At 42.9% G+C, this 18,248-nt stretch overlaps 1 protein-coding gene across 2 annotated transcripts in view; it reads left to right on the top strand.

Annotated features, from left to right (window-relative positions):
* HTR2A (5-hydroxytryptamine receptor 2A) overlaps nucleotides 1-17,978 on the top strand; it is a 30,745-nt gene extending 12,767 nt beyond the window's left edge. The window contains exons 3-4 of one of the 2 annotated variants that reach the window (XM_025151250.3): nucleotides 12,698-13,482; nucleotides 17,212-17,970. In XM_025151250.3, coding sequence (XP_025007018.1) covers nucleotides 12,698-13,482; nucleotides 17,212-17,217 — 791 coding nt within the window. In that variant the 3' untranslated portion in view covers nucleotides 17,218-17,970. Of the gene's footprint in view, nucleotides 1-12,697 lie in introns of both variants that reach the window. The other variant, NM_001318420.2, reaches the window with a different exon arrangement.
* Nucleotides 17,979-18,248: the final 270 nt, after the last annotated feature.

The following is an 18,248-nucleotide window of genomic DNA, read 5'->3' as shown; positions in this document are numbered from 1 at the left end:
AGAATTTGTTCATTATTCTTTTCCTTATTTTCTTTTAACTTGTCTTCACTTAGAACATCATGAGGACTGTGTTCTTCTCATTGAAGCTACTGGCAAAAAAAAACCCATTAAGTTCAATTGGCCCAAGCTGGTCCTATTATCAGGTTTCTTTGAATTAATAAGTAACTGTTCTTGATTTGCAATAAGCCCTATAATCAGCCAGTCTCCCTTCTGTAGGACATTTCAGAGTAATTGGAATGTTTTAAGAAAAAGGGCAGTAACAGTACAGAGCCTATTATAAGTTATTCCTCCTTCTCTGAAAGGCTATATTTTTCGGCCAGTTGTGTACCCAGCACAGTGAGTAATACATGGAAGACTCTAGAAAGGATTTCCACGAATGGAGAGGGAAGAATGAATTTATGTCCTTCCCCAAGCCAACATTTCTGCAAATAACGCTATGTGAGGTGTTGCAAAATGCAAAAGGACCATGTACAAAGGCTTCTTTGATAGATCTGGTAGATCTCTACAACAGTATGCAGCCAAGAGAGGATCCTGTATTGACCAAAAAATTATTTGAGCATGTCTAATCAGAAGAATGGGGATTTCTGCATAGCAGAAGCCACTTGCAATATAAATGAGCAGGAGAGAAGTGCACAAGAAATCATGTTGGGATTTATAAATTCTGTCATCTGTAACCTGTAATTACATTTAATAACCTTATAAATGAAAAAAAAAAGTAACAATTACATAAAGAAAAACTATCAATAAAAAGAAATTTTAAGTCCTTTTCAAATTGCACAGAGCCATTTCACGGCATCTGTTACGCATTTTTAAGAATGAGAATTTATTAAAGACAGATTTTGCATTTTATAATGTTAGGAAAGATAAATGTGTCACAGAATTGTGCTTTAAAATGAAATCTATACATTCACCCCAATTAGCATGAACATCGCAAACTACCACAGACTTGGGCTGCAATTAACTTTCCCCATGCATTTCCCAGCCCGTGCCATTGGTACCATTTCTTAGCAGAAGCCCAGGTAATATGTGTCACGTCAAAGCTGAGACAACATATTCCTAATTACCTGCAACAAAGTTTGAGGTTGATTATTCCCAGTGTAAAACAAGCCCTGCCCTTTATCCTACTGCAGGACATGAGGAGGTCCCTCCAGCAAGCAGAATAGATATTTTTTGCTACAAGAGTAGTTCACAATTATTTTTTCATTATCAAGGTGGTTTGTGGCATTTAGCAGGAAGATAAGCCCAGGGATTTTCCGCAGCACATACATTGCAACCTGTAGGTGGGAAATATGGGCAGATACCATCTATCACTTTTCTCCTACTCTCTAACTCTGGTATTTTCCAGATATGAGGAGAGCACTGCCTGAACTGAGAAAAGAGCAATTCAGTCAGTGTGAAGGGCATTATCCATCAGGTGGGCAGTGAAGTGTGAAGTAGAGTATCCTGAATCACTATATTCAGACCAGTATATGTTGGTAAGCTGCTTTATGCCCCATTTTTCTTTCCAAATTATACACTGTGGTGGGACAGCTACCCAATAACAATCCATTGGTGCAGCCTCTCTGTATAACTAATCGAAAGCTGATCATTTGCTTGGTGAACAGTCTCCGCAAGAAGCCACAGGAGGCTCAAAGAGATGAGACAAAGATTTGTGTTACAGTGGACCCTTGGCACAGCAGCTCAGACAGAACCAGGGCAGTGAGGTGCAGACCATGGCCCTAAGGAAGCAGCAGGCAGCAAAAATAATGTGCCCAAGGCCTAGAAAGTTCAGAGGAACTACAGGAGTATTCTATCGCAGTGCAAAAACTACTGTTAAAGAAAATGCAATATTAAGCCTATCTGCCATTCAGTGTCCTGCTAAACTGCATGAGATCAAGCCAAAGTACAGGAGAAATTTCAGATAGATACCAGCAGAAACCCTCCAGTCCAGTGGAGGGTTAAGCCAGTGTTAAGCAAATTGCCAGCATTTAACAAATTGTACAAACTAATAACTTAAAGCCCGAAAGTGTAAAAACTGGGATAGTGGAGGATCTTGTCACCTGGACTGCTCCAGGAGCCATCTCATTAGTTGCTTATGATAGTGGAATATCTAAGATCTGCCCGTAATTTCTAGCTTATTGCAACTATATTTTATAAAGCATTATGGCGCGCTTAGCATGTAGAGAGTGTAATAAGTTAGCCCTGAGGAGCCTTCAGGAGCTTCACATCTGAACAGCAGACTGATAACACGTGAGCAGGGAAGGTCTTGATAAAAATGTATTGTGTGTCTTTCATTCCTGAAGTACAATTATACCCAAATCTGTTCTCCTGGGGGGGCTGAACAGTGAACGCGGCAGGAAGCCACCTGACATGGAAGACAAAAAGGTGGTTTGCTAAACAAGTGGAATACCACAAGCAGATGGAGTTGGTCCCACTTGGAGCCTTTTGCTTTTCAAAGAGCAACATTCACTGAGCCAGTGAAGACTACAAATTTGTAACTTCTTCCAAGTGAAATGAAGCCATTGCTACAGGGAACTTTAAAACACCAATGTGATTTAAAGAACATTGAATGTGTACACGAGAAGGAAAAAGGATGTTTGACCTGCTCTGCTGTATTTTTCTGAGCAAGAGCATCATCACAGAACCATAGAATCATAGAACCACAGAACGGCTTGCGCTGGAAGGGACCACAAAGATCATCTAATTCCAACTCCCTTGCTGTGGGTAGGGTTGCCAACCACTAAATCAGACACCAGATCAGGTTGCCCAACGCCCCATCCAATCAGTAGCGGATTTGTCCATCGGGGACCTTTAAGGAAGGGTGAGGAGCACCTTGCCCCTGTGCAGAGAGTGAGGCTGGAAACCCATGGCACATCTTAACATTTTTTAAACAAATCATTCAGCTCTTTATGACTAGGTCAATCACTTCACATCTCCATGATGTGACATGATGACAGCAGCACTGTGGATGCCATCTGGATGCCTTGGGCTCAGAGCAGATCAGCAGCCTCCCCCAGGGTCTTCCTTCATCTTCTGTCCAAGCTCAGCCGGATACTTCCTCACTCCTTTCAGATTCAGGGATAGCCACAGTCTCACCCGGAAATTGTTATTGCAAATAATACTGCAGATGAATTACAGGTGGAAGATCTTAAGAATGTGTTACTGTTACAGTCGAATTGTAGAATCATAGAATTATGGAATCATAGAATGGCTTGGGTTGGAAGGGAGTTCAAAGATCATCCAGTTCCAATCCTGCTGCAGACAGGGTTGCCAGCCACTAAACCAGGCACTAGATCAGAGTGCCCATCCAACCTGGCCTTGAACTCCAGGGATGGGACAACCACAGGATAAACTTTCCCATCCCACAGATTTTTGGAGCTGCAGTGTGATTTCCTTTAGGCCCTGTGTAACGTGGCACATCACTCCCTCTCCCTCCTGGGAGGTTCACCTTGGTTGGAGGCAGGGACTGAAGCACAGACAGACGTGCAGAGCAAACCAAAGTTCATGTAGGAGAACTGGCAAGGGGCCACATGCCCTGCCCACCTCACCTGAAATGCAGCGCCATTGGAATGGACATGGGGGAAAGAAGACTCCAAGAGACCTCACCAAGAGACCCCATCAAACCCATACAAAAATATAAGTTGTGTTGTCAAACTGCAGGGCTACCAGTTTTGTAGAAGCCTGCAGTGCTAACCTACGTCCCTTATTTGCCCATGTGACAGTTGGCAGGAAATCTCCTTTGTGCTAACAGATACAGCAGCACTGATGCATTGCCAAATTTCAGGCCAAAGGTCTCAAAGCATTGGCCCCACTGATCTTCAGGGTTGGTCTTAGAATCATAGCATCACAGAATGGCTTGGGAAGGAAGGGACCTCAGAGGCCATCTAGATCCTCTCCACACCAGCGGCAGGGTTGCCACCCACTAGTTCAGGCACTAGATGAGGTTGCCCACTGGTTACAGTGTTTGTAACTACCTACACGCAGAGCTGTCAAAACAAGTCTGATACGAGTAGTAAAAAGCTTTGGATCATGAAAACACAGCTCGTAGCTCAGTCATTTAGAAAATTCGGCACGCTTGTTCAGCAGGTGTGTGTTCATCTGTAGATGTGTGTGTGTCCATGTGAAATTAATGCTTATTTTCAGCCCTATTTCATTTGATGTGATATATTATGGTATCCACATGCCTCTGAGACGAGTAGGAGGTAAAGAATCATCAGCTTTCCACTCCAATAGATTTGAAAACACACCTGAGGTCGTAGGCTGGTCTCTCTGTCCTCCCCTCCCTCAGGCACTTCCCAGTTATAAAGCAGAAGGAGTAAGTGGGTTGAGAGAGAGCTCGAGGAAGAGAAGCCCATTTCCAGATGCAAATCTGGGCTGGCCTTGCACACAGTCTACCCAGAGAGGCTGTGGGGTTTTCTCCTTGTGGTTCTTGCAGTGTCACCCAGGCATGGCCCTGGGCACCCTGCTGTGGATGTCCCCACTGGGGCAGGGGCTGGAGCAGAGGGACCCAGAGGGCCCTGCCAGCCTCAGCTGGGCTGGGGTTCTGTCCGCGAGTTTTCACTATCTGGGAACATGGGACTCAGAATGGAAAAGTAAGTGCTACTTCATCTGAGATGTGACACAGTAATGGGGTACCACAATGCTCGTGAATCACATATGTTTCTTGTTGACACGGAGTGGGCTCCTGTAAGGATGAGCTAAGGTGTCATCCTGGGAACAAAGGGATGGTTCGTGTTCAGGTGAACGGGTCAGTGCTGCATGCCACCATAGAATCACAGAATATCCTAAGTTGGAAGGGACCCATAAGGATCACAGAGCCATGACACACCCCTTACTGGAGACCAGGTTGAGTAGCTTCCTATGAACCAGTAAAGAAGAAAACAATATTCAGGATCTTTCTAGTGCTGGTTTTTAATCTCCTATGTAACCCCAGAGCCTTCTGCTGCAAAAGCAAAACTCAGATGCATTCTTACTTCCACCTTCTTCTCTGCAGATGCATTTATAATGATTTGCATTTGCACAGTCATCTGCACAAAACAATGAGATCTACTTTTTATCTAAACATTATCACACTCCCTGAGTCTAGGGTTGGGGCCTTTGACAACTTTCTCCAGACTTAACTTCACTAAAATATTCAAAATCACTGTTAGATCTGGCTGAGCATGGTGAAAGGGGGATCCATCAAATCCATGGGGGATCTGAGGAAGAATCCAGCATGTGGTACATGTTATTCCATTCTTTTGCTGTGTACAAAAATTTACTTACTAGGCAATTTGGTCTTTCCTATTAAGTTATGAAAATTCTGTGCTTCAATTGATATAAATGTTATAGTAAAGAAGGAGCTGCAATTCAAGTATATCTGTCATCTAAAAAGGAAATTTCTATATAAACTGATAAATTATCTCAATCTTCTGAGGTTTCCACTGCTCAAGGGGAACATTATTCTCTTTGCTGGCTCTAGAAGTGAAAATTTTACATGTGGGTGCCCAGTGCTGCAAGTCACCAGTGTGCTAACTCCGGGCAGAAGAGCATTTACTCTACAAAGACAAGAGATTTGGTTAAAATGGGCCTGTGAAAAGTGAGAAGTGATGGCTTTAAGTTCCACCTGGGGATATTCAGGTTGGATATTAGGAAAAATTTCTTCTCAGAATGAGTGGTGAGGCAGTGGTACAGGCTGCCCAGGGCGGTGGTGGAGTCACCATCCCTGGAGGTGTTCAAGAACTGTCTGAATGTGGCACTGAGGGACGTGGTTAGTGGGCATGGTGGGGATGGGCTGATGGTTGGGACCAGAAGATCTTAGTGGTCTTTTTTAACTTCAGTGATTCTATGATTTGCAAGCAAGGGCCAAAGAAAGATTAGGAAATAACTAAAAAAAAAAGTAATGCTGAAATTAGACACCAGGACTAGATCTGGGAAGACTACTTGCTTATGACCAAGCAGCACAGGGTTACTCCAGCATTTCCTTTTGCCTTGGAGGCCTCCTTTCTGGCCATCGTAGTGAACAGAAGAGGGAGGCCACCCATGCACACCCACCAAGCTAACATGGTTTGGTTGCAACAGCAAGGATCTCTATTTCAACTTGGTCAATCAAACTGGGGTTTGTTCCCCAGTGCTCCTTGCTGCACACATGAATGGCATAATCTGAAATTCTCAGTCCCTAATCCTTTCTCACTGTAGGTTTCTTTAGGACGTTTATAATTCTTTATTTCTTTCTAGTCGTTTGACAAGTGTAGGCTTCTGTTAGTCCCCTTAGTGAATGGATAATCATATTACACAGAAGGATAACAACTTCTCTTTATCTGAGATAGCTGCCGGGAGCCAGTAAGCACCCTGGCAGAAGCTTCTGCCCAAATCAAAGATAATGTCACTCGATGAAGAGCAAAGAAGACCAGCAAATGTGAAGAAGCTCAACTGGAAATTGAAATGCAAAAATTTGTCTTTTCCTTATATGCTCAAAAGGATGAGAAAATCTGGCAAAGAAATGGGAATGGCCAGACATGAAAGACGAACAATTGCCAGAAAATAGTCCTGCTGCACAGATAAGAAAGGGGATATGGAGTGTGTATGGGCAGAAATGGCACTTGGAGATGAGAGTAAGGAACATGCTTCCCACTGTTTGATTCCTGCTGCATCTAGGAAATAGGACGGCACGTACATTCTGTAAGTGAACAGGATTATACCAAAGCAGTAAGCAACTCCATCAGCACTCTTTTCTCATAACTCAGCCTACCCTGGAGCCCTGGATTTCCAATCACTGGGGTGATAAGGAGGCAGCTGGCCTTCAATTCTTGTTCTGTGCTGCTCCACTAATTCTGTTTCTATTTAAATTATTATCACACTCCTGCAAATTAACTTGGACAGACACATCTCTGTGCTTTAAGAAATACGCTTCTTTAAGAAATAGGTTTCAAGATCAAAAATATCAGTGACAAATATACCAGGAGGACATTACTACTTTTCTGATTTTATTTTTCTAAAGTGAAATAGACCAGTTACGGTACTATATTATTATAAATGATCATTTACAATCATTTTTTTCACATGAAAAGAATTGAATATATCTCCTACTAGGCTAAATAATATGCTTTCCAAAAGATTTTCTGAGCTCACATCAGCAGAGCCATTTCAAAATTTATAGAATAATCCAGGTATTAGCTGTTGCCCCACTACGTGAAGTTCAATGTAGCGTAGCTTTACTTTTGGTTGTATTAAAGAGAACACGTTACTAAAGACAGTGTTCCAATGGAAAGCTACAGGAAGCCCCATGTGTGTGCCCTCTAACAATAACTAGGCTTGGCCTATGGACAGAGATAAGGGAAATGTCTGGACCTGCTCTGATTCCAGCCCTTTGAGGATGGTGTCTCTGAGAAGCGGAAAGAAAACGGTGCTCCACCAGCACCGTGAATTGCTTACCTCTCATGGAAATCCATCTGGAAGGAATACAGCATGGGGGTTTGTGAGAGAAAGCTCCTCGCCCATCCCCATGCCCACCAGCATGTGTATCTGCCAAGGAGAAGTTCCTGCTGGGGGTTCTGGGAACCCTGACTAAGAAAGGAAGAGTTTTCACGCTGAATTACATGGAGACTCACATTGTGATTCCCAGAATACCCACAGTTTTTCAACATATTCTTTCCTTGGTGGAAATTTCTGCTTCTGTATTGCCACCCACCAGCAAACTGCACAGCCGTGCCATCAGCAATATGTCTGGGACAATTTGGGCAGCAATGACATTGCAACAGTGAAAGGTTTGTCATGACTTCAGATGAGTCATTTGGGAAACAGCACTTTCAGGTGCATGCAGAAATCATCTAAGAGTTTGCAGGTCTAGGGAAACGATTACCTCCTTGGGTAACGCGTCAAGCAGAGACATTAAGCCAGGCTGCGTGGCTCTGCTGTGAACGTGTAAATGGAAGTGCACAGGTAGCTGATATAAGATCCAGACACATTTACATCCTTGATGAGCAGAGGAAGACATAGTCCCCCTACAATCCTCTCCAAAGTGGTTCCCTGGGGTCTGTGTTCCTGGAGCAAGCAGACGCATCCACACGGGAACATGGTAAATCAAAGAAACACATCTTATTTTGTGTGACTATTCAGGTCCAAAATATTAAAAATAATGTGATGACCACGTTACCCCAAAGCAGTTCCCCAGGATTTGACCCTCGGTATGTCTGAGGGCCAAATCCTATCAATGCAACTGCTAAAATTTGAGCTGGGAGGGTTTCCTATCTTTTCACGCAGAGGTGAACAAAGGTGCTGACTTTTGTTGAGAACCTGTAGTGACATTTCTAAAGGCATTTCCTATCTTTTGGGCAGTTGTTAGGGTGCTAATAATGCTCATTTGTATTCAAATCCATCAAAATGGACATGTATGAGCTGAAAGCATGAGACATACAGCATGACTTACAGTTTCTGCTTGAAGGAGACTTTATGGAAGGAACCTTGACATTATGTGTTCACTCCCCCTCCTTCTCTTCACCCTAGGTAGCCCAAGTTTTCAGTTTTCTGGGCATGTTGTATATTCTGGTTCTGATTCATTTATAACCTCAGCAGCTCAAGGCAGCGTCAAACCTAGTTTAGCTGTCCACTTAACGTGGTTTTATGGCTGCTGTGCCTCTCTGAAGATTTGCAAGCCAGCAGTGTGTACCACTAAATCAACTTCTGTCAATTTTACCAGGCTTTTGGAGAGAACAACAGGAAGGATGCTATTGCTTTACTTCTCAACCTTTGGTGTTCTTAAGAGTCTTTTGTCATTCTGAAGTTGTGCCCAAATGGTTGAGGTTTAATACAGGATTTATTACCCCTCTTCACTGTTTGTGTTCTGTCTTGTGGTTTATTAAAGTCTCTCGAGTTTGAAACAGCCACCTTCGTATAAATCAAGTTGTATAAATAAATCACCTTATACTGGAGGTGCATAATATTTAGGGTTTGTCCACAAAGGAAAATGTTCTGATTTAAGTGGGAATATTAACTTGAAATGCAGTAGCTAACATACATCCAGAGCTTGAATGGATGCTCCCATTCTGTACCAGGAGCTTCCTTGCACCTTTTATTATGAAGTTAACTGGTGAGTCAGCATAAATTTTTCACTTATCAATGAATGCATAAATAAAGCATAGGCTAGGACCTTTTATTATCTCTGTCTGCAGTATGAGTTCGATCTTGTCCAGACCTCAGTGGTATGTGGCTGACATTCACAGCCACATATTGATACCTCTTAAAAACCCCCTCAGAGTTGTGGACTTGGGATGCACAGGGAAGCTTCTTTTTATTTACATTTTAAGAATGACTGCCATTGAATTTTTTGTCTCACTGGGACGCATTTGCCATCTTCATGCCACTCATCAAAGAGGCACAAAATCTACTTCATTCAAGAGAGAAGTTTAGTCCTCCCCAGATATGTCATAGAATCATGCAATCACCAAGGTTGGAAAAGACCCACAGGATCACCCAGTCCAACCATCCACCCATCACCAACAGTTCTCACTAAACCATGTCCCTCAACACAACGTCCAAACGTTCCTTGAACAGCTCCAGGGTCGGTGACTCCACCACCTCCCTGGGCAGCCCATTCCAGTGCCTATGAAAAGAGTCGGGCTGGAAATTAATTTATTCCACACAAGAATGCCACAATATCACTTGTAGGATCCCCCATCTGGACTGGTAAGTGCACAAAAAACAGGTTACAACTGTCAGTGCTCTCTGCTACCAAGCTGTGGTGTTCTTTGGTATTTTCAGATTTCATAGTGGCCAGCTACCTGTGGCTGTAGGGCTGTACGGCTATCAGCAACTGCTACAGCTCTGCTGTGAACATCTCTTTTGCACTTGAAGGAATCACAAAGAGACATGAAAACTCCAGCTACAAGCTGAAGCTCATTTCCAATCAGTCAGTTTCTAAGCCAGAAATCTGGATGTGAGGTTCCAGCTCTTCAGAACATGCTCACAGCAAAACAAAGCAGATGGAGAATTGCTGCCCTAGTGTTTTGGGTGAGGAGTTGTAATTGACTTTGGCCTTTTCCTTGAAAAAGCTTTCAATTACACTAAAATATTCCTCTTTCTAGTGCTGTTGACTCTTCTCCCATGACTCTTGATGCAGCTGAACCATAAGGTTCGTAGTAATGAAAGGCATCTTTTTACTCTGCCAATATCATTGCTTATTTTATCTCTGCAGCTCACACTAGGTCCTTGAATGAACTGAAAAGAAAAACAGCCCTACTGTTATCTATGTTGGACAGAAATGGACGGAAAACCTGTGGTATTGCTCTGAGTAGCGTTGTATTTCCACACAGCTGAGATGCACTGCTAGGAACACTGGGTGCTTTCAGTATCCCTTCATCTCATCCTGTGAAATAAATGGGAAGTTCGCAGCTTGCCCCAGTTCCTGGGAAGTGTTCATCACCTTCAACTATTTGGGCAGCGTGGCAACTGAAGATGACCTCTCCCTTGGTGCCATCAGCCAAAGGGCAACTACTGTAGGAACCTGCTTTAGCGGGGGTGTAGGACTTGGTGATCTCCAGAGGTTCCTTCTAACCCCTACAATTCTGTGCTTCTGTGATTTTGCGACTTCAACTTTTCTAAGCAGGATGCTTCCCAGAGCTGCTGGAGCTCTCCTCACCCTAGGAGTGCAAGCTGGCATCTCACACGTTGCCTTCTCAAAGCTCAAGTTCAAGCGTGTAGGGTTGTGCAGCCTTGAAGCAGAAATAGAAAAAGCAATACCGCAGGCTATCCGTTGGTTTCTGCCCTGGGCAGATAAGGGGGGTACTCCTGTAAAATGGCCAAAGGCACTGCCATGACTCAGTGCAAAATTGCACAGATAAAATAAGCTACACTGCTTAGAAAAGGAGTGAGCCTTACAGAAGTCCCAGAGGAATGGAACATTTGAAGAGAACAATAGCTAAATATTGTTACTATAATAATTGTTTTGTATTGTGCCTGAACTGCAGAGTCTTCCTGCAGGACTGGAGATCTGTTGGCACTGGAAATGCATGAAATGAAGAGACAGCTCATGCTTTCATGGGGCTCTCAGTTTGTGCACTGGAGTTGGAAGAAGGAAGGGGAAGGGAGGTAGAGGGCAGCTGCCATTTAAGTGCTGGTGACAAATGTCGGGACTCATCTGGGAAACAGAAAGGACATTCTTGGACACATAAGGGACAAGGGAGGGCACAGTATCATGCTGTCCTGTCAGTCAGATCATAAAATGTTTAGTTCATTTTTTCCCCAAAAGCCAAACACAGCACCCAGGGTTTCTCATTGAAGATGCAGAGGGGAGTGGGGCTCCTGTGTGACACTGACTTTCTGTAGGATTTGGACTCCCAGCTGCTTTTGTCCAAGCAGGGCTTCACAGCTCCACTTTTGCTGTCTTCATGTCACATCATCCCTTTTGCTGGCTGAATATTTCCTCTCTTGGAGAGACAGCATCCATCTGGGGGGAGGGGAGGAAAGAAATGTTAAAGGAAAACCCAACCACCAAGTAAATGCACAACAAACAGCAGTTGTTCAATTTCAGATGGGCACAGATGGGCAGCCTGTGCAGAAGTCCCCAAGGAAATATTTGGGTGGACTTGAATGAGGAGAATGGACATCATCACCTGGCTTTGCTGTTCCTTACAGAGCAAGAACACAGCACAAGCTCCAGGGGAAGATGAGGTTCATGCTGCTGCCGATGCCCCTGGGGCTGTGCTTTCAGAGGGCAGCCTGCAGTAGGTGTCTGGCAATACCCAAAAGGGATGCTGACAGTCTGCAGGGTGCACTGCTTCTCAGGCTGTCTCACATCCATGTCTCTCAGTGCTTAATTTGTCCCCATCTTTCCTCTGACCGTTGCTATGGAAAGTTTTTTTAGCATTTAGACTGACGACTGTATGGAGATTACAGGGAGGGAAAAAAATAACCCAATGGATGATTACATTCAGACCTGCTAAAAAAAAAAAAATAGTAATAATCTTTCCTCCTAAAACCAGCATTTTACAGTACTAAGGACACTTTTAATCCTCATACAAATAAATAAATAAATAAATAAATAAATAAATAAAAATAAAACCAGTCCAAGATAAGACAACTCTTAACTCTGACCCTAGAAAAGAAAGAAAGGATGTCATCTTGATCACAGCTGAGAAAAGCCTTTGCCAGGGCAGTAGGACTAAAGGACAAGCCCAGAGATTGTTGCAAGGGGGCAAGACCAAAGAGTAAGAATCTATGCTTTTGTTGCCACCAGGTGTTATGTGACAGTCTGATGGAAGTAGACACATTCTACCTGTGTCTGAGTTTAGCTGGACGGGAGAGGGAATGGAGATTAGAGTAACTGCAGAACCCCGTGTAATGCCAGTGCTGCTCTTCACCTGCCCTTCTTTGCTGGGGCCCTCTAAGGCACAAATCACAGCTTTGATCACCAGAGTCAGCATCCACAAGACCAACATTTCACACTGCGTCCTTTCTTAGCATGGCCCCAGTAAAAGTGACACAAGGATGGGAGTTGTATCATGCTGCCACCAAAATTTAAAATACAGAATTTTCCCTTCCCCTGTGTAAAATGAGTTTGCCTTGGGATGTCTGTCAATCATGGTTCTACCTGCTAGCAATCATTTACGTTTTGTAACTACTATTTCTTTAAGAAATAATCTGTGTACAGTTGAGGTTGTTTTGTTTAATTTTTCTTAAAGATTGGAAAGTGGTGTTTTTTTGCTTCTGTGTTTAACCTTCCCTTTCTCTAACCCACCTTCAGGTATCTCCATGCCTATCCCTGTCTTTGGACTACAAAATGACTGCAAAGTGTTTAAGAAAGGCCACTGCCTCCTTGCAGATGAGAATTTTGTCCTAATAGGCTCCTTTGCAGCATTCTTCATCCCTCTAACCATCATGGTGGTCACTTATTTTTTAACTATCAGGTCCCTGCAGAAAGAAGCCATGCTGTGCGTGAATGACATTGGCCCAAAGACCAAGTTTGCCTCTTTTAGTTTCCTCCCTCAGAGCTCCCTTTCTTCAGAGAAACTCTTCCAGCGCTCTTTGAACAGGGACATGGGGACCTCCGGGAGGAGAACCATGCAATCCATCAGCAATGAGCAGAAAGCTTCCAAGGTCCTTGGCATTGTCTTCTTTCTGTTTGTTGTGATGTGGTGCCCGTTTTTCATCACCAATGTGATGGCTGTAATTTGTAAGGAGTCATGCAACGAAGAAGTCATTGGTGGGCTACTTAACATATTTGTTTGGATTGGGTACCTTTCTTCAGCCGTCAATCCACTCGTATATACGTTGTTCAATAAGACCTACCGCTCAGCTTTCTCTCGCTACATTCAGTGTCGCTACAAGGAGGAGAAGAAACCTTTCCAGCTGATTTTAGTGAATACTATCCCAGCGCTTGCGTATAATTCTAGCCAGCTCCACCTGGCTCAAATGAAGAGCTTGAAAAAAGAGGCAAAATTGATGAGTAAGGATTATTCGATGGTCACGATAGGAATACGCCATATGGATGGTACCTCAAAGGGAAGCATCAGTCCAGGGAATGAAAAGGTCAGTGGTGTGTGACTCTACCAGCTGTTGGCAGCTGCCATGACAACCCCAAGTGTACACTGAGAATTTCATCTCGCGGTGAGATGCTCTGAGAGTACAAGAAAATCAGCCCTGTCTGAGAGACCCTCCAGTAACATCACATACGCCTCATGTTATCCTGTTGATGAAAAGCAGGGTGGAATGGTATCAAATGTGCAATTTTTTTTCATACAGTACTTTGGCTGTTTTAAGCACAGGCTTTATTAAACTTATTTTTTTAATAGTATAAGGGATATATTTCTTAAAGAAAAAAAAATGCAATTTCTGGTATTATAATTATGGGCTGTGAAGAAATCTACGCATTTCTTTTCTCTTTGCAAATGAAAGCTAAGCTGTCCTTTGATTTCCTTGCAGGGTAGGCTCCAGCTAGTTCATCTTGCTGCAATGGGATTTTGTTATCATTAACTGAATGAGCACTTTATGGAACTTTAAATAAAATGATGGTTAATTTACTAATATATATTTAAAATACGTTTTAAAGCATTAAAGAAAAATCTATTAAAACCTGTATAGATGAATTATATAGAAATTTTGGTAACAGTGTTTTTATGGCTACTTTTTTCTTCCGGGTGACCATTCTGAAATGTTAATGGACTTTTCCACCACTTGTTCCATGTTCAAATTAGCAGTCTTCAAAAGTAAATTATACTTGAATGCTCCCCTGTTTCTACCACCATTCTTAATCTTCTATCTGACGTCTTGCACTTTATTTCCATCTAAAAAAAATCACCTGTTCTAACACAGAACTTCAAAGCAATTTTTTCAAAAGTCATTATTGGACTTGATTCTCTGCTCCTTCCCACTGGTGTTGACAGGGAAGTGAAGTGACAGAAGAGTGGAAAATCAAGCAAAGGACTGCTAAGTAATTTCAAGAGTGATTCCATGCCTCTGCTTGGATCCAGCAGGGCCTGTTTTATGTAACGTCAGTGAAAGTTTTGAATGAGAAAATCCTTTAGTGAAAGGTTTCAGCAGATTCTCTCTCACCATTTCTCTTTGGTTAAAAAGGCCATTATGAAGGTGTCCTTCTGGATTTCTTTTAGTGCTCATAGAGTCAGAATTATCAAAACCTGTTACTTGTTCAAAATTGTTTTCCCTGGTTTTGCTGTTTTGCTGTTACAGTAGATTGCTCAGGAATGATAGGTAGCTTGCACTATTAGGACTCAGCCTTAATGAAATACGTTTGGGCAAATCGGGCCCAATTGAAAATAACAGGACTTATCAACAGCACCATATTTCACCTGCACATCTCCAAGGGCAGGATGCATTACATAAAGAACATGAAATACGTTGTCTGGAAGAGTGTTGTCTGATGACTTTTAGGCATCATGGACATTTTAACTAAAGTCAGTGGGACTGTGCTGGAGAGCAGAAACACAAATGTTGCATCAAAATTCAGTCCAAGCATTTGATTCATTACATGAACTTTACAGCCACAAGTAGAATGCATTCCAGTTTCAGACCCTGTCCAATCTGAAAAAATAGTACTACCTATCCAGAAACCAAACTCCAATGCCTTCATCATTTAACAAGTCCTTCTCTTGAAGCTGTTTAGTTTCCATAGAGCAATTAAATATCCACTAGGGTAAAGAAAGAGAGATAAACAAATCTCATTCATCCAACAGAGTTTGGCTCAGAAAAGGGAGACCTTCAATTTAAAACATTGAATTCTGTGGTAATACAAGACTTAGAACTTGGGTGGTTGTTCGGCTGATTTCCAAGCAACCACTTTTATTATTCTTCTACCTGTTACCAGTAAGATAACTAAATCTGATGGTTTTTTAAGGGGCAGTTCCCTCCATAGAATCATAGAATCGTAGATTCATAGAATCACTCAGGCTGGAAAAGACCTTCAAGATCATCGAGTCCAACCACAACCTAACCAAACTACCCTAACTCTAACAACCCTCCGCTAAATTATGTCCCCGAGCACCACATCCAAAGAGTTTTTAAACACATTCAGGGATGGTGACTCAACCACCTCCCCGGGGAGCCTATTGCAGTGCTTAACAACTCTTTCTATAAAGAAGTGTTTCCTGATATCCAACCTAAACTTACCCTGGTGCAACTTAAGGCCATTTCCCCTCATCCTGTCACCTGTCACCAGTGAGAAGAGACCAACCCCGCTCTCGCTGTAAGCACCTTTTAGATATTGGAAGAGAGCAATAAGCCACTCCCCCCCAAGTCATAGGATATGGATAGGATGGGATAGGTCATAGCACGTCATCCATAGGCATGTGGCCATTAATGGTTACTCCCCCAAAACTGGGACCTTTGGGTCCCATAAGAAATCAACTGGTGTAAATATTGTGCTCACCAAGATGATTGTTGGAAACACCCAGACACCAGAATCAAAACAGAAGAGCTTTAGCAGAAGGAAAAATCAGCTCACTGTTCCTCCCTTCCTATACCCTCCCAACTCCTGCATGGCACATCAAGAGGGGTGCAAGCCCACAGCTCCACACAGGTAGAGAAGGAATTTCAGGGGGAATCTGCAAAACATAGCTGAGCACGAGGACAGCTGCAAAGCAGACAGGAACAGTGGGACTTTCCACTGTTTGTTAAGGAGTTTGATACAGACCCTAAATCAGCAGGTTTGAGTCAAGGACAACCACCAGCTCCTATTGCACCATCCAGACAGCATAACTACAGGGTACCCCACAGAACAGGGTGTTCAGAACCTCCTGGTGCCCAAACATGTCCTCTCTGCAAATGGAAGACGGTTTTGAGGATTCACCCTTGAGATCTCCAGGGGAAAGGTAGGGAGCAATAAAACCTAAGTACTGTGAGTAGGGAGCTCTGGATCTTGCACCAAACCAGACTGCCTTCAAAGGAGGAATACTGATCGAAGGACTCCAAGTATGAGGGGAAAGGAAACACAGGTGCTACTAAAAGTGGAGGGAAATGCTACCTTTAGTGCAATTCCTTCCAATTTTGTTGCATTTCTGTACTTTCAAGAGAAATAAGCAGAAAGGACAGAGAGCCCATGTGCTATTGCCCATCTGTGCCAGGGAGCAGAGTGTACCATAACATGTATACGGGCATCCTGCACTTTTCCACAGCTCAGTTCTTCCAGATCTCCTGTTGCTGTTCAGCACAGTCTCCCCTACTCGGCTGCTCTTAATAAGCTGCTGCTGAACATTTCACATCCACTGCCAATGCTCTCTGCTTACTATCTGCATTTCACCCACATGGCAGTGTAAATCAGCCTGCCATCTCTCTCTCCTTTCACCTTCTGTTCCTCTTTCACAATGTGAAATTGCTCAGGTTGCAAATACTGACAGGGAATGTTTCAATGCAAACAGAAAGGGTTTCAATTTACTTGCTTGATGTTTCATTAGAAGACAACTCTGAACACGAAATCCTTTCCCACTTATTAAAACAAAACCTGTGTTTGGGGCCTAAGAGACTTGACAGCATTTCTTTAATTAACAGCTGGAGGCAACATAACATTTATTTTTGGTTAGAAGCGGGGATATCGGATGCCAGAGATTGTAACACTGCTAGCACTCAGATAGATGGCTTTATTAAGAGAGCAGAGGCTTCTGCCCAAGAAACCTCTCTAAGCCAGGAATGTGAAGCAGATGAAAACTATGGTCTCCAGCCTTATGAAGATATCTGACAGTTTTGGAAGGACTGATTCTGCCACTTCGCACCAAAATTTTAATAGATTTTTTCTGTGGTTTGCCTTAGGGATGATGACAGAGTCAATGTCTGAATTTGTAACACCCACCGTGCCAGTTCTGCAGGAGGTTGTTAATCAGGAGATGGCAATTATAAGTCATTATACTGCTGCCAGATGTCAAAGTTCAGCCATTTTCAACCAGAATTTGCTTATAGGCTTGGGACGAACACTACTGTTTGATATGACCAGCTTCAGAGCAACAACTCCATCTTGCAAAAAAAAAAAGTGTTTTCATTATGCATCAGACCAGAATGGAAATTGTGAAAATTTCCAGGAAAAGAAGAAGGAAAGAGACATTCACACTGACTAGATCAGAGGTCAGGGGCCTTCCCCTGCCATACAGGAAGAGCATGACAAGTCAGTCTGTCACATCCACGTCCAACAGAACTGCTTCATCTGAAAAATGCTTTAACTGACAATTTTTCAAGCAGTTCTACGTTTTATTACTGCTGAGACTGCATCTGAGAAATGCCCAAAGACATGAAGCTCACCATGTATCTCCTAAGCTGGTGTGCATACTTTATATACTTCAGGGTAAAGCATCCTAAGTATCGATCCCATCCAGCCTATCATGCACTGTACTTATGTAATTATTGGCAAATGGTGAGATGCATTCTATTTTGAATACCTGTATCTTTGCTTATGTAAATACATAGAGAAAAATGTTTGCTGTATTTTGTAAATGCTGATGTAAAATGGTGTTCTAAAGCTTTATTGTTTTGTCAGATCCCACTGCTCAAAAAGCAGATTAAAATATTCAAATGCCATCAGTTGTTTTATAAATTGGAGGTTTGTCTTAAATAGCAATTTTCATAGAATCATAGAATGGCCTGAGTTGAAGAGGACCACAGTGATCATCTGGTTTCAACCCTCCTGCTATGTGCAGGGTTGCCAACCACCAGACCAGGCTGCCCAGAGCCACATCCAGCCTGGAATCTTAGTTGGGTTTAATCACCCCATATATGTACATATATTGTACAATATCTGTTGAAAACTAAGGTCGTGTTAAAGCTCTTGCTGAACTGGCAAAGCGAAAGGACATGTT

This window comes from Gallus gallus, chromosome 1 (assembly GCF_016699485.2).
Source record: "Gallus gallus isolate bGalGal1 chromosome 1, bGalGal1.mat.broiler.GRCg7b, whole genome shotgun sequence".
Lineage (NCBI taxonomy): Eukaryota > Metazoa > Chordata > Aves > Galliformes > Phasianidae > Gallus > Gallus gallus.
The sequence above is the reverse complement of the archived record's forward strand: the minus strand, read 5'-3'. Positions and strand labels throughout refer to the sequence as shown.